Source organism: Thamnophis elegans, chromosome 14 (genome assembly GCF_009769535.1).
Source record: "Thamnophis elegans isolate rThaEle1 chromosome 14, rThaEle1.pri, whole genome shotgun sequence".
Taxonomy (NCBI): Eukaryota; Metazoa; Chordata; class Lepidosauria; order Squamata; family Colubridae; genus Thamnophis; species Thamnophis elegans.
The window spans coordinates 49,120,172-49,133,818 of record NC_045554.1 but is presented as its reverse complement, the minus strand read 5'-3'; the positions used below and the strand labels follow the sequence as shown (position 1 = coordinate 49,133,818).

The 13,647-nt window shown below is 55.7% G+C and overlaps 2 protein-coding genes across 5 annotated transcripts; one reads left to right on the top strand and one right to left on the bottom strand.

The window, feature by feature from the left end:
* Positions 1–273: 273 nt before the first annotated feature.
* On the bottom strand, positions 274–4,731 carry CDK10 (cyclin dependent kinase 10). Of its 4 annotated transcripts, none has more exons than XM_032230197.1 (14): positions 4,459–4,730; positions 4,150–4,222; positions 3,784–3,855; positions 3,599–3,701; positions 3,301–3,382; positions 2,635–2,702; positions 2,471–2,523; positions 2,312–2,381; positions 2,137–2,196; positions 1,838–1,961; positions 1,523–1,662; positions 1,268–1,320; positions 1,050–1,178; positions 274–540 (listed from the first exon to the last, which is right to left on the bottom strand). In XM_032230197.1, exons 1-13 carry the CDS (start codon positions 4,534–4,536, stop codon positions 1,078–1,080), a joined length of 1,077 nt encoding a protein of 358 aa, XP_032086088.1. In that variant the 5' UTR covers positions 4,537–4,730; the 3' UTR covers positions 274–540; positions 1,050–1,077. The 4 variants fall into 4 exon arrangements, with proteins under 4 accessions (XP_032086088.1, XP_032086090.1, XP_032086089.1 ...); XM_032230199.1 differs by lacking the exon at positions 274–540 and adding an exon at positions 553–746 and having other exon boundaries at positions 4,459–4,731; XM_032230198.1 differs by lacking the exon at positions 274–540 and adding an exon at positions 761–914 and having other exon boundaries at positions 4,459–4,731.
* Positions 4,732–6,317: 1,586 nt separating this feature from the next.
* On the top strand, positions 6,318–13,407 carry CHMP1A (charged multivesicular body protein 1A). Its single transcript, XM_032231078.1, has 7 exons — positions 6,318–6,398; positions 8,166–8,185; positions 8,591–8,668; positions 9,069–9,215; positions 9,734–9,862; positions 10,454–10,641; positions 11,359–13,407. Exons 1-7 carry the CDS (start codon positions 6,392–6,394, stop codon positions 11,378–11,380), a joined length of 591 nt encoding a protein of 196 aa, XP_032086969.1. The 5' UTR covers positions 6,318–6,391; the 3' UTR covers positions 11,381–13,407.
* Positions 13,408–13,647: the final 240 nt, after the last annotated feature.

Sequence of the window (13,647 nt, the reverse complement as noted above, 5' to 3'; positions counted from 1 at the left end):
TGGGATGCGAATGTGTTGTTTACACAGAAGGAGAGTAGCTGGAACCGGGAATCTCTCCCACCCCCAAATAATCTATTTCCAGTCTAGGAGCAGACAGGAAGCAGGCAGCTGGAGCAGCAGCCTACCCAGCGGGTGTGCAGAGGGTGCCGAGGGCAAAGTGGCGTCTGGAGACTGAGCTGCTGAAGGTTGGCACAGCCCCCCCCCTCCCCAATCTCCCACAGGTGCCACTTGGGGCATCTCTTGTCCCCCTACTGACAAGGCACCCAGCAACCCTCAGACTGGGAGAAGAGTCTTTATTGAAAAGTCTTCCAAAGGGCTCAGCTGTCCAGCTCCGGCCACAGAGCAGAGCCACGCCAGGAGGAGCAGCTCCCGGGAAGGGAGCCTCGCACTCCAAGCCTGGGAGGCATCTGCCGGGACGCTTCCCACCTGCTGCCCTTTCAGGTGCGGCTGTCTTGGGAAGGTTGCCGGCCTTCAGGTTTCCTCCCTTCTTGGCTGCTCCGCTTGTTCTCCCAGTGCCCGGAGAGCCTGGTTTCCACAGGGCTGAGGAGAGAGGGAAAGCCCAGATGGGCAGCTGCTCTGGGGGGCCTGAGCCACGGGGTGGAGGGACCGAGGACCCCCACCAGTGCGTAGAGGAGGAGGTGGGCGGCTCCATGCGGAAGAAGAGGGTCCTGGACAGACAGCTGTTTCCCTCCAGCCCGGATCTGCCTCTCCAGCCCTGAGCCTCAGGAGAAACGCCTGGCAGAAAGCTGGCAGCGTGAAAGAAGGGAGTGGCAGGAAAAGGGAGGCTGATTGCCCGGGGGGGGGGGCACAAATACCCCCCACCACCACTGCCTTTTTTCAAAAGGACATTCCTGGTTCTTTTGGTCTTGGGAAGGGAGAGGAAACAGAATGGGCCGTCTAAGGAAGTGCAGAATCTGTGTGCAGATTTGACCGACAGAAGGTGGTTTTTTTTTTTTAATAGAACCACCTATAGAAAATGCAACAATAGAAAATGCCACGAGTGCAAAAACCGGCTCCCCGCCCGCCGTTCTTCCAAGGGCCTGCCCTACCTTTCAGGCGCCCTCCGAAGCTGCCGTCTCACGGCCGGTGACGTTTGCCCAGGCACTCCCCTCCTGTGCTCGGGGCGGCCCTCTTGTTGCGATGATGGGGGAAAGTTGGCATCAGCTCCGGTTCACAGGCTGGAAGGAAGGAGAGGCAAGAGGGATCAGGCCCTGGAGAATGGGGTGGCCCCACCCTGCGTGAAAGGGACCCTGGGGGGGCCACTTACGCCACGGCTTCTCCTTGAAGTAAGAGCTCTCCAAGCAGTCTCCGGCCGTGGCTCTGTGGAGGAGACATGGCAGTGAAGGGCACGTCCCTTCTCCCCCGCCCCCTACACCTTTACCCATCAGCCCCCTTCTAAGAAACCAACAATGGCCGCCTCCCTGCGGGGCAGCCCCTGTGGAAGCTTCTCGGCTTAACTGGATGGCCAGGAGTCTGCCGTGAGGGAGGGGGCAGTGCTCCCCGCCTCCAGAGGGATTCTTACCTTTTATTGGGATCGTACATGAAGAGCAGGTTCAGGAGACGAAGGCCGGCCTCCGACAGCCAGGCGAACTTGTGCTTCAGGTTGTTGTAGGGCTGCTTGCGGAGGGTGTATTGGCTCACCAGGGGCAGCTTGGAGAAACCCTGGGAAGGAGGGGGGGAATAGAGGGACCCACAAGGAAATACTTGGCTGCTGCCTGCAGCTCAACCCCCAGAGCTCCCCAGCCAGCCTGCTCAGGCGGCAGAGCCAAAGAAACCGCAGTGGGGATTGTGGCTTTCATGGCCCCCAGCGGAGTCCCCAAAGGGAGGAAGGACTCACGGGCCAGATGGTCTCGTTTGGGGTGCCCAGCAGCTGCACAATCAGGTCAACCTGCTGTATCTCGGAGCTCCCAGGCAGCAGAGGCTTATGGGCCAGCAATTCCGCCAAGATGCAGCCCACCGCCCTGCAGGACAGACGCAGAGTTGGTGGTGAGACCACCGCCCAGCAACCCAACACCTCCCACCCACCCACCCACCCCGGCAGACTCTGCTCCTTCAGACTCTTGCAATGCAACCCTGCAGAAAAGAGCCTGCCCCCCCCCTCCCCAGCTGGAGCCCACCCACTGCTTTCGTCCTCACCACATATCGATGGCCGTGGTCTGCGTGGTTGTGCCCAAGAGGAGCTCAGGGGCCCGGTACCTGCAAGGGGAAGGGAAGCGTGAGGGTGCTCAGAGTGGCCCAGTGCCCAGCCCGCTTGTATCGAAGGGGGTCAGCAGTGCTCTATGAGGGGGGAGGGGGTGTCCAGCCAACTCACCACAGTGTCACCACTTTTGGAGTCATGGGATTCAGGGGGACCCTGTAGGCACGAGCCAGCCCAAAGTCCGCTGCAAGAGAAGAGGGGGAGGGGGGGCTTGCTGTTTTACATCTGCAGCAGCTGAGCTGAGCACCTGAGATGCTATTGCCAAAGGCTCACCTGTCTTCACGCAACCTTTGTCAGTCATAAGCAAGTTGGACACCTTGAGGTCCCTGTTAGTTGACAAAACACAGGTATGTAGGAGGCTGGGGGTGGGCATGCCCGAGTTCAGGCCACCAGCGCCAGCGCCCATTCCCTGCTTGACCCATCCCTGCCCTTCTCACCTGTGGATGATGAAGTTGTTGTGCAGATACTGAAGACCGTGGAGAACCTGGAGAACGATGCACTTCACCTGCAGGCAGGCAAACAAAGGAGGGTCACTAGAGGGCCCCCCACCCACCCGTCCTGTGCTGGATGCCATTCTACACTCAAGATCCAGAAGGAGATGCTAAAATGATGGCTCCTTTGTTTGAAACTGCACACGCATCGCATACGTTGTGCCAGTCACCCTGTCCGGCACAAAGCAAACCATGTTTTGCAAAGTGTGAACAAACTAGGCCCATTGGGACAAAGAGGGTCACATGTCAATTTGCCAGGCTGAGCCTTGACACCCCTCCCTCCCTCCCCAGAGGCTGCCCTGCATTGTAGTCTTTGGGGCATCAAGTGAATTGTTAAAATGTCCTTTTCAGATCCTTGCCCCACTGTTGTTTTTAGTTGGAATTATCACCATTTTGAAAGCTCTCGCTAGTGTACCAGGCAACACCCTGTTATTAATGCCTTGCTTGCGCTGGAGCACACCCCTCCCCCCTGCCCTTTGGTCCCAGTTCATCTAAAACTTGCGACAGCTATTTGGGATGAAAGCCTCCACCCCCCACCCTTTGGCCTCTCCAAGGTGGCACGGCGACCACCACAAGCGAAGCACAGCCGCTGTACCTGCCCTGCGGACACACCTGGGCTTCGGAGAAGGGAACCTGCATGTTCTCGAGGAGGCTGGCCAGGTCCTGCTCACAGTAGCCCATCACCAAGAAAATGCTGCAAGGGGAATGGGAGGCGGGCGCGTTTCCAGCTGCAGCCAGGAAAGAGATCCTGCCCCAAAGAGGCTGAACCCCTCCTTTTCTTCTCCCCCCCCTTTGCTCCCCCCTCCAGTCCTCACTTTCTGCAAATGTTTGTACTTCCCCCCCCCCCGCCATCACGTGGACCTGCTGCCCTCAGAAAGGAGGCTCTTTGTCCACCTGCCCAGGGAATTACCTCTCCAGGTGATTGCCCACCACCACCTCCTTCAGCTCCACGATGTTCGGGTGCTGGAGCTTCAGCAGCAGAGTGATTTCTCTCAGGCTGCTGATGGGGATTCCTGTGGGGGGGAGGACCCGGGTAAGAGGGGCGCTGCGGGGCTACTCCCCCAGCCGGGCCTGCGAGGAGCCGGCTCTGCTCACCGTCTTTCTCTTTGTCCATCCGCACTTTCTTCAGAGCCACAATCTCCCCCGTCTGCGTATCTCGGGCACGATCTAAGACAGCGGGGCAGGCAAAGGTCTGGGGAAGCCCCAGCCCTCCCCCCTCTCCCCCTGCTCCCCCCAAGCCCATTTCACAAAGGAAGCCCTGGGGCGGCCATCCCCCCTGCACAAGCCGCCTAGTAGTATTTCGGTGGCTCTGCCAGCCTCCCCCGCGGTTGCGTTCCCAAGGCAGGAAGGGCTCCTTCCCTGGAGCAACGGGCGGCAGAGGGGAGCGTCTGAAGCCTGGTCAAGCGGGTCACCCAGGGCGGCTCCTGTCCCAAACCCTCCCCAGCCCCAGGCGGGACTCACACACGATGCCGTAGGTCCCTTCTCCGATCCGGTTCAGCTTCTCGAACTCCTTGACGCCCCGGCATCTTCCCAGCTGAAAGGAGAGCTGGTGAGGAGGCCGTTTCTGCGGCTTGGGAGCGGGGCTGGGTGGGAGAGGGAAGCGGCCGATGCGCGCGTGTCGGGGTGGGCTGGGGGAGCAGCTCCTGCCCAGATGCAGCACCGGCGCCCGGCAGGTGAGCGCGGACTACACAGCCCAGCCCGGCCGGCCGCTGCGCAGGAGGGCTGAGCGGGGGAGCGCGAAGGGCGCCCTGGCAGTCGGAGTCCGCTCACCCGGTGTGCGGCAGGCACCGCGAAGAAGCCGCCGTGCAGCCGCTTCAGGCGCAGAGGCTCGGGCTCTTGCTCCGCCATGCTCTTCCCTCCGCCGGCTCCCGCTTCCGCACAGGCCAGCTGGAAGGGGCGGGCCGAGGAAGGCTGCTGGGTCGCCCCTGCTCGGCCCCGCCTGCCAGCCAGGAGGGCTTGCTTCGTTCCCGGCCGCTGGCGCTCTTCTCCAAACAGGGGCGATGGGCACCTGGGCAGCCCTTGGCCTGTGCAATTGGAGGGAGGGGGGCTTCTCTCCCAGCCTCCCGCCCCCACAAGGCAGGCGGTCTATTCCTTCTTTCCTCAAAAGCAGGGACCCCCGCCCCCCTTTGCATCCCACTACATGCCAAGAAGCGCTTACTCACTTTAGGAAGTGAAGAAATTCTAAAAGTAGGGCTGCTGCACCTGAAATTATATTCCCAATATTAATTGATCTGTGCAGGTACAGTTCTGTTCTTGACTTACTGCATTTAACAAACACATTTATTGGAAGAGAAGTTACAGTTCCCTCATTTACCTCTGGCTGAGCTTCGCCATTCCTCCTTCTCTTCCCCCAATTCCAAATGTGGCCATGAAGGTGGATTTCCATTTGTTGGGGGTGGGTGGGGAGGAAATATAGCCCCCCCCAGGAAATATAAAAATGCTCCTTGCTCCTGACGGTCCAAAGAAGGCTGGGAGAGGAAGAGGGAAGGCACGCAGGGGGGATGTGCTAAAAGTTGCATGGACTTGTCACATTCTGTTGGGAGAATTTCCTGGGTTCCAAGGAAACACAAAGGCAGCTGATTGGAAAGAAGTTTCTCTGTTATTCGGGTCTAAAATTATTCAAAGCTTGTTTCTAGGACAGTTGACATCAGCGAGGTTTATATACCTTTTTTAGCCTTTGGTGTGAGTGAAATATGTTTTTATGACCATGAGAAAGCAGGAAATATTTTTTTACAGTTAAAGGAAATATTCTGCTTGTTATTTTCTTTATCAGCAGAGACTTTAATAACTGCATAACATTCCCCATTGGAGGGAAGCCTCTCATTTCAGCCAGATGCAAAAGGCACCTGCGGTTTTTGAATTTCACACCCCTCCTCCACTCTCTTTGCAGGTGCAAAGCAACCAAGGACGTCAGCGGCTGAATGCTCATCACCCGGCCTGCAGCCCTCTTGGATGCCACTTAGACGACCGTTATTGGCCCTGCGCCCGCACGGCGTTCAGACGAGACCCCGAATGCATGCCTGGGATGTATCTGCACGCAACACTCCCCAGACACGCATCCGGGGTCTCGTCTGAATGCACGGCCGACTCGTACGGGCACAGGGTCAAGGCTACCGCCGCAAGCAGGTGCTGAAGGAGGGTGCGGCAGCTGGTCTGAGGCCGGGCTGGAGTCTCCAGGGCAGTGTTTCTCAACCTTGGGGACTTTAAGTCCTGTGGACTTCAACTCCCAGAATTCCCCAGCCAGCGTAGCTGGCTGGGGGATTCTGGGAGTTGAAGTCCACAGGACTTAAAGTCCCCAAGGTTGAGAAACACTGCTCCAAGGAATCGGACTTCCAAACCCGTCATTCCCAGCCAGCCAACAGCGCTTTTACGCGTCCAGCCTTCAGCCTGGAGGGAGAGGCCACCATCAACCTCATTCAGAGCCCGCAGAATTCGCAGCCGCGCAAATAGAACAAAGGGGCGCGTGGAACGGACGGAGGCGGGCTCGGAGCACATCAACATCCGGGCTCTTCGTTGCCGCAGCAACCGCGGCCGCCTTCTGAAGGAGCCACGTGAGCCTTCGGTTTCCCTTTCCCGTCTAGGCAGGACGACGCATGCGCGCCGCCCGAGGCCCCGCCTCCAGAGCGGAAGGGAGGCGGAAGTGAGCGTCTCTCCGGAACCCGGAAGTCCTGGCAAGAAAAGGCGAGCGGGGGCTTCAGCCGGGATGGACGGTGAGGGGCCTCTTCCCGGGGGGAGGGAGGGGCTGCAGGAGGGGGGGGGAGTCGGGTTGGGGTCGCCGGGCCCCGTCGTCTCAGCTGCGGATGACTGGAGGTGTAGTCCGGCCCTTCTGGAGCCATGGGGGGGGGAGGTGGGCGGAGGCTGCCTGACGCCCCCCCCAGCCGTCCCTTTGGGAGGAAAGGCCGAGGGGGGGCGGGGAGGTTCCAGGCGGGGCGTCTCCTCCTCCCCTCCCTCCCTTGGCAGGGGGGGGGGCAGGGCAGCCCACTTGGAGCCCCAGAAGAAAAGGGGAGATAGGAAGGAAGCAGGCAGAGATCCCCCCCCCCATATTAAATCTGAGAATAGCAATAGCAGTTAGACTTGTATACCGCTTCATGGGGCTTCCAGCCCTCTCTAAGCGGTTTACAGAGTCAGCATATCGCCCCCACAGTCTGGGTCCTCATTTCACCCACCTCGGAAGGATGGAAGGCTGAGTCAACCCTGAGCCTTGGATGGATAGATAATAGATAAGATAGATATAGAAGATAGATGATAGACAGATAGATAGATAGATAGATAGATAGATAGATAGATAGCAATAGCAATAGCAGTTCGACTTATATACCGCTTCATAGGGCTTTCAGCCCTCTCTAAGCGGTTTACAGAGTCAGCGTATCGCCCCCACAGTCTGGGTCCTCATTTCACCCACCTCGGAAGGATGGAAGGCTGAGTCAACCCTGAGCCTTGGATGGATAGATAATAGATAAGATAGATATAGAAGATAGATGATAGATGATAGATAGATAGATAGATAGATAGATAGATAGATAGATAGATAGATAGATAGATAGCAATAGCAATAGCAGTTAGACTTGTATACCGCTTCATAGGGCTTTCAGCCCTCTCTAAGCGGTTTACAGAGTCAGCATATCGCCCCCACAGTCTGGGTCCTCATTTCACCCACCTCGGAAGGATGGAAGGCTGAGTCAACCCTGAGCCTTGGATGGATAGATAATAGATAAGATAGATATAGAAGATAGATGATAGATAGATAGATAGATAGATAGATAGATAGCAATAGCAATAGCAGTTAGACTTGTATACCGCTTCATAGGGCTTTCAGCCCTCTCTAAGCGGTTTACAGAGTCAGCATATCGCCCCCACAGTCTGGGTCCTCATTTCACCCACCTCGGAAGGATGGAAGGCTGAGTCAACCTTGAGCCGGTGAGATTTGAACTGCTGAACTAGCAGTCAGCTGAAGTGGCCTGCAGTACTGCACTCTACCCACTGCGCCACCTCGGCTGCGCCTCCATTCGGCCTCGAATGGAGAAGGAGGTTTGCATCAGGCAGAATAAGAGGCTCCCTTGCTGCGGGGGGGGGGGTGTCTTGTGCCAGGGGATGGGCGGGTTTACCTTGCCCTTCTGTAAAGGGAAACCTGAGTGTTTAATCTGCAATCCGTGGGAATCATCGTCAAAACTGGTAAGTGGTCAAAGGGATAAGCCCCAAGGTGTTATAGTTGCAGAATTGAGAAGTAATTACAGATTTTTAAAAATATATATTTTTTAAAAAAATATGAAACTAATTATTTCATATTCTTGGACTCTGATAAAACATTTCTACATGCTCCACAGTTTTAATCTGGATTTTTCAAATCTATGTAAATTTTTGTGCACCAATTTGGGCAGAAGGAATGTTGTGGATCTGTTTCCAAAAATCTGCCCTTCCTTATCGACAATTCCTTTTATCATTAAATCTTCCAACTGCTCTCATTTTTCTCTTCACAGATACACTCTTTCAGTTAAAGGTGAGTGCTAGTGCCATGAAAGGTGCTTTCCTTGGGGCTTAAAATTGCCTGGTTCTCCCTACAGAGCACAAATTTTTGCAGCAAAATTAACAGACAATTAACCCTTTTCACAATAAACACTCTGGTTAGGAAACACTCTCCTCCTTGGACAGAGAATGTCAGTTTTTGTAGATGAACAATTCTTGTCAAGGAATCTGGCAATGGCTGCTTCTCCGATGCCACGTAGAGCTGTAGCAGGTTTAGCTGAATCAGTAAATGGCCTCCTCTCTATCCATGTCTTCAGTACATATCCCTCCATCTCTGATTTTTAAAACTTGATTGTCCTTCTGAGGGACTGGGATGTGGGGGGGTTGCTGCTCGTGCCTGCTCCTGCCCACGGGCCTCTGAACATCTGCCTCTTTCTAGTTTACAGCCAAGCAGCTGGAGAAGCTTGCCAAGAAGGCAGAAAAGGACTCCAAAACAGAACAAGCCAAAGTCAAGAAGGTGAGGAGCCTGAATGCCAAGGCTAGGAGTAATGGGCGGGGATAACTCTTGAGGAATGAGTCAGGAAGGCTGGGCTTCCATCTCCGCTGCCTTCAAGCCTTTGGGCTGCCCCGTGAAGTTTCTAATCTTTTGCACCTGTGGCATTAAAGGCTGCCTGCGGGCCCTTCCTCTCCCTCCTTAGCTTGAGCATCTTTGCTCTCCTGGTTCTGCCCTGCATCGCCCATGTCTTTGAGGAGCCTTCCCCTCTCCCTCCCGTCCTCCCGTTTTTCTTCCTCACTCCTGAAGCAGATGAACGTCTAGAATGTCTTCCCTTCAAGTCTGCGTCACTAAGCCTCTTCCACTCTTGATTTTGTTGGGAGAAACTGTGAAGCTGAAGGTTGCTCCTTGTCTTGAATTCCAGGCCCTTCAGCAGAAGAATGTGGAATGTGCTCGGGTCTACGCAGAGAACGCCATCCGGAAGAAGAACGAAGGCTTGAACTGGCTGCGCATGGCTTCCCGCGTAGATGCCGTGGCCTCCAAGGTCCAGACAGCTGTGACCATGAAGGGAGTAAGGAGCTTTATTTTAATACTTCCTGACCTTCCTTGCTCCCTGGCAACAGGGAGAGGTTTTCTTTGTTGGAGGCTGCAAAAGATCCTCTACACTAAACTGGCCCTTCTGGGTGTGGAGGCATCTTCCACCATTCCCAGCCAACTAAACCTCTTGGGGGATTGATTCTATGTTGATATGTAAAAATTACCCTCTGGGTTTCCTGCTAGGTCGCTCGGCTTCCCCTTGCCCCATTCCCCCGTTGCCACTCAGTCGTTATCCACCAGCAGCTCACGAGATTCCAGCATCCCAGATTCAGCCTGAACTTGGTGGTCCTCCTGTCTCAGGGCTTCCGTGACTAGGAGGAAGCCATGCAGCCAGGGCTCCTTGGGAAACCCTCACAGACTGGCCATTGCACACTTTTCTTCTGGTCTTGATCTGGGCTGCTGTTTCCAGGGTCACAGGAGGCACCCCCTCTTCAGGACTGGCCCTGGCTTGGCGTGGTTCCTCCAAGTGAATACGATTCCTGACTGTTACAGGTAACCAAGAATATGGCCCAGGTGACCAAGGCCTTGGACAAAGCTCTCGGCTCCATGGATCTTCAGAAGGTTTCGGCTGTGATGGACAAGTTTGAACAGCAGGTCCAGAATCTGGATGTCCACACTTCAGTAAGTGCTGCAGGGGATGCTGAGCTTCAGAGCTGGGCAGTTGGGAAAGCACCTTTTCACAGTCTCCTGCCGGCCAAACTTCTCCCGTTCTTCCCTCGCCTTTGCTGCCTTCTCTGCATGCTTGTGAAAGTGTTTGGGTGTCTGTGGGAAACGACTCCAAATCAAACAGGTGGCACAGACTGTGACCAAGCAGGCTTTGAAACAGGGTTAAGAGGAGTCTAGCGCTAAATCTGCTGACTCATGCTCTGCTTTGTCACCGCCAGCCTCTGTCGCGTTTCAGGGCACTGGATCATGCAGCTCCGTCTTCCGCCTTGTGCCAGGGACTTCACTCTTGAGCAAGAAGAGGCACCCTTCTTTTCCCAAATTGCTTGAACGAAGTAGCTGGAGATGGGGGTGCTGATTTCTTGCTTGGAGAGAAGTTGAAGGGAGATGGTGGCTTAGCTTAGTGAGAGGATGTGTGTCCCTAGCAAGAAGTGGGTGAATGGATTGAGTCCCTGGGATGGCGGTTTGTCCAGGGTGTCTGTCCGTTGCTCCCACCTTGGCTGCTGGTGCTTGCATTTGTCACAAGGCTTCTGCCTGGGGTCCCCGCAGGTGATGGAGGACTCCATGAGCTCAGCCACCACCTTGACGACGCCCCAGGAGCAAGTGGACAGCCTGATAGTGCAGATTGCCGAGGAGAACGGCCTGGAGGTGATGGACCAGCTGAACCAGCTGCCCGAAGGGGCCTCGGCCATGGGGGAGAGCTCGACGCGTTCGCAGGAGGATCAGCTGTCACGGAGGTTGGTCTGCTTCCCTCCGTCTGCCCACAGGACGGGACCTCTGGCCGGAAGCTCTGTTCAGCCCATCACTCTAGAGCCGGGCAGATGGAGCTTTCCGGATTGAATGTGCGAAAGAATCGCACTGAAGAAGGGAAGCTGGGCTGTTGGGGGCTCCTGTCCCCCCGAGGTCTGCAGCCACCCGGGCTGCGTTGTTGGCTTCCCTGTTTCCTGCCACGGTTCATCCTGGCAGGTCTGCCTCGCTCACTGGCGCCAGAGATGCCGCCGGCCCAGTTGTGCGCCTGGTGGTGGTGTCGGCGTCAAGGCTTCCTAGAGGGGCTTCTAGAAAAAGAGCCTTGGGAACTGGGCCATTGTGGATGGCATTAGATGTGAACCAGGCCATTGTGGCCAGGAAATGTGGGAGGAAAGAAACGCCGGCTGAGCACCTCCACAGCCTGAATCTGAATTAATTAGCTGAAATTACATTGTGTGTTCACCAGAGGGAGGCAGATCAGAAGCATTGGAGGCCTTCATGAGAAGAAAAGGCTAGAGTTGAAAGGGAAGGAAGATCTCACACGCTCTCCTCAAGGCCACGGGATGCTCTTTCTTTGCAAACAATTCGACATTTCGAAATGTCATAGCTGGAATCTGTCTCCGAGGAAGCCGGGAGGGCCGAGACCTGAAGAGGCTCTGTTGAGATTCGATTTCCCTGCGTTAACCTTCTTCCTCTCACATTTTCAGGTTGGCTGCCTTGCGGAATTAATTCTCCCGCCCCCTCGCAGACAGTTGCTCCTGCCTTGTTCTCCTATGATTTGTGGGGTTTCTGCCTGGAGCCCTGGCCTTCCGGCCCCCTGGCCATCCTCTTCAAGGGCCAGGGGGGAGACTGCCCTCTCCACCCCTGCAGGTCAGCTGTGCCCAGTGTGGACCTCATCCTCATCCAGCCACGATCGCTCCTGTCTAAAGCAGCTGTGTGGGCGTGCCTGGTCCTTGGCCAAGGGCTCTCCGGGAATGGATGCCCTGCCTCCCCCAACTGCTTCTCCTTCCAGCCTGCACTCCTCCTCCTCCTCCTCCTCCTCCTCCTCCTCCTCCCCCCTCTCCTCTCCCTCCTCCCCCTCCTGCCTGGTGAGAGGAACCTGAGTGTGCAATGCTTGCCACGGTGGAAGCCCAGCCTTTGGGGCATTGGGCACTCCTAAGAGGGCCAGGAACACGCCGGGTGCTGCATGCGTAGATTCCACTGTACCGAGGGCTCCTCCTCATGCCGGTTGCTGTCCGTTCCTCCTTGTTTCGTGCATGTGTGGAAGAGGCCACTGGGAAGTTGGGAAGGCGCTGCCAGGAAGACGGAGACGGCCCTTTTTCTGGCAGCTCTGGAATCTGCCTTGAATTTACAGACCACAAAGTGACCTTTGCAAACAGTGGCCCTGCTGCCCCTCTGCCTTCATGCATGTGCCCCCCTCCCCTCCTCCCCAAAGCTTGTCATGTGGGGGTGAGGGGAAAGTATGGCTGGGTCTGGAGGAGCCCCTTCCTCCAAACGTCTCGGCTTCAGGAGAAGACCCTCCTGCGCATAGAAGGGCCTTCAGCCTAACTCTGGTGCTTGAGCCACACACCCCCCAATTTCTCCAAGTAACAAGCATCGGGACGTCCTTGGAGAGAGAGAGAGAGAGCGTGTATGTGTGTGTGTGTGTGTAAATGAGAGCCAAGGCCATCTCCCCTCCTCCCCTGAGAATTCAGGTTTCCCGTCAAAGCCAAGCTCTGGGTGGCAAGCAAGTATTTCCTCCTTTCCTGGTGGCATTAAGTGTGTGTTTCTCCTTTCCCTCCTCGGGGTGGGGGCCTTGAGCTGCCCTGCTCCTCTGGGCTGGGGAGGGCAAGAGATGACAATAATCTTCCCTGGAACATTTTATTTTTTTACGGAGCCGTGAATTCTCCAACACTAAGAAAAATTGTCTTTGCCTTTTTCTTTCTGTAAATGAGAAGTGACTGTTGTCCATTGTTTTAATGTTGGCTTAAATAAACAAACTCTCTGGGAAGCAGGAGCTGCACCCAGATTTGCAAAGCTGGATGGTTGTTTGTGTCCGGTGGGACTCGAAAATGGTTCCCCGAAGCAGCTCGGTTGTTTGGGAGCCAAAAAGGAGCCCCGGCTAGCTCTCTACTCGGGGGGGGGGGGGGGGAGAAGGGGAGAGGGACTCACTGGGGGGCTGCTTTCCCTCCACGGGGCTCTGTTCCCATCTTCACCGGTGCTGCTTCCTGGAAGAAGAGGCCCTGTGTGGGAGGAGCTGCTCTGGAGGTAGCAGGGCTCAGGAAACCACTCGGGAAATCAACTCGACAGGAAGGTGGGTCAAATTCCTTTTTATTCCCATCAGCTTTAGTCACAGAATCTTGCCAGTCTGGCTGCTGGGTGTTTCCTAGCACCCCCGTCAATCAGGAAGGGGCCCTTTCTGGATCTGATCTCCTTTTTTCGGGGCATAAAAGAAAAGTCGCCCCTCCTTCCTTACCCAGACAGTGGATCCTGCCTGTTTCCATCAAGGTAGGTTTTTAAATGAAGATTTGCATCCCAATTTCTTTTTCCATGTACAAGTCACAGTGGGAAGCACCCCTCCTAATATTCCTTTTCTCTTTCCAAGAACAACTGTGTGTGGGGGGAGGAGGGTGGCGGTTTAGGCTGAGGGGGACTGGCCCAAAGTCACCCAGTTAGCCGACAGCGGGACTTGAACTCGCCGTCTCCCTTGGTTCTTTTATTGCAATGCAGGTTATAATATGCAGGTAGTCCTCATTTAGTGACCATAGTTGGGATCATTAGCAATGGCAGTTAGACTTATATAGCGCTTCATAGGGCTTTCAGCCCTCTCTAAGCGGTTTACAGAGCCAGCATATCACCCCCAACAACAATCCGGGTCCTCATTTTACCCACCTCGGAAGGATGGAAGGCTGAGTCAACCTTGAGCCGGTGAGATTTGAACCGCTGAACTGCAGATAACAGTCAGCTGAAGGGGCCTGCAGTACAGCACCCTAACCACTGCACCACCTCGGCTCTTA

Bases quoted from the DNA above. Each gene is read 5' to 3' on its own strand.
- CHMP1A (XM_032231078.1), top strand. The intron at 8,186-8,590 runs GTGAGTGCTAGT...GCCTCTTTCTAG, and splicing joins ATACACTCTTTCAGTTAAAG to TTTACAGCCAAGCAGCTGGA. The intron at 9,216-9,733 runs GTAAGGAGCTTT...TGACTGTTACAG, and splicing joins CAGCTGTGACCATGAAGGGA to GTAACCAAGAATATGGCCCA.
- CDK10 (XM_032230199.1), bottom strand. From the start codon at position 4,536: ATGGCGGAGCAAGAGCCCGAGCCTCTGCGCCTGAAGCGGCTGCACGGC. The intron at 2,382-2,470 runs GTGAGCCTTTGG...CTTCTCTTGCAG, and splicing joins CAAAGGTTGCGTGAAGACAG to CGGACTTTGGGCTGGCTCGT. The intron at 1,663-1,837 runs GTGAGTCCTTCC...CCTCCTTCCCAG, and splicing joins CAAACGAGACCATCTGGCCC to GGTTTCTCCAAGCTGCCCCT.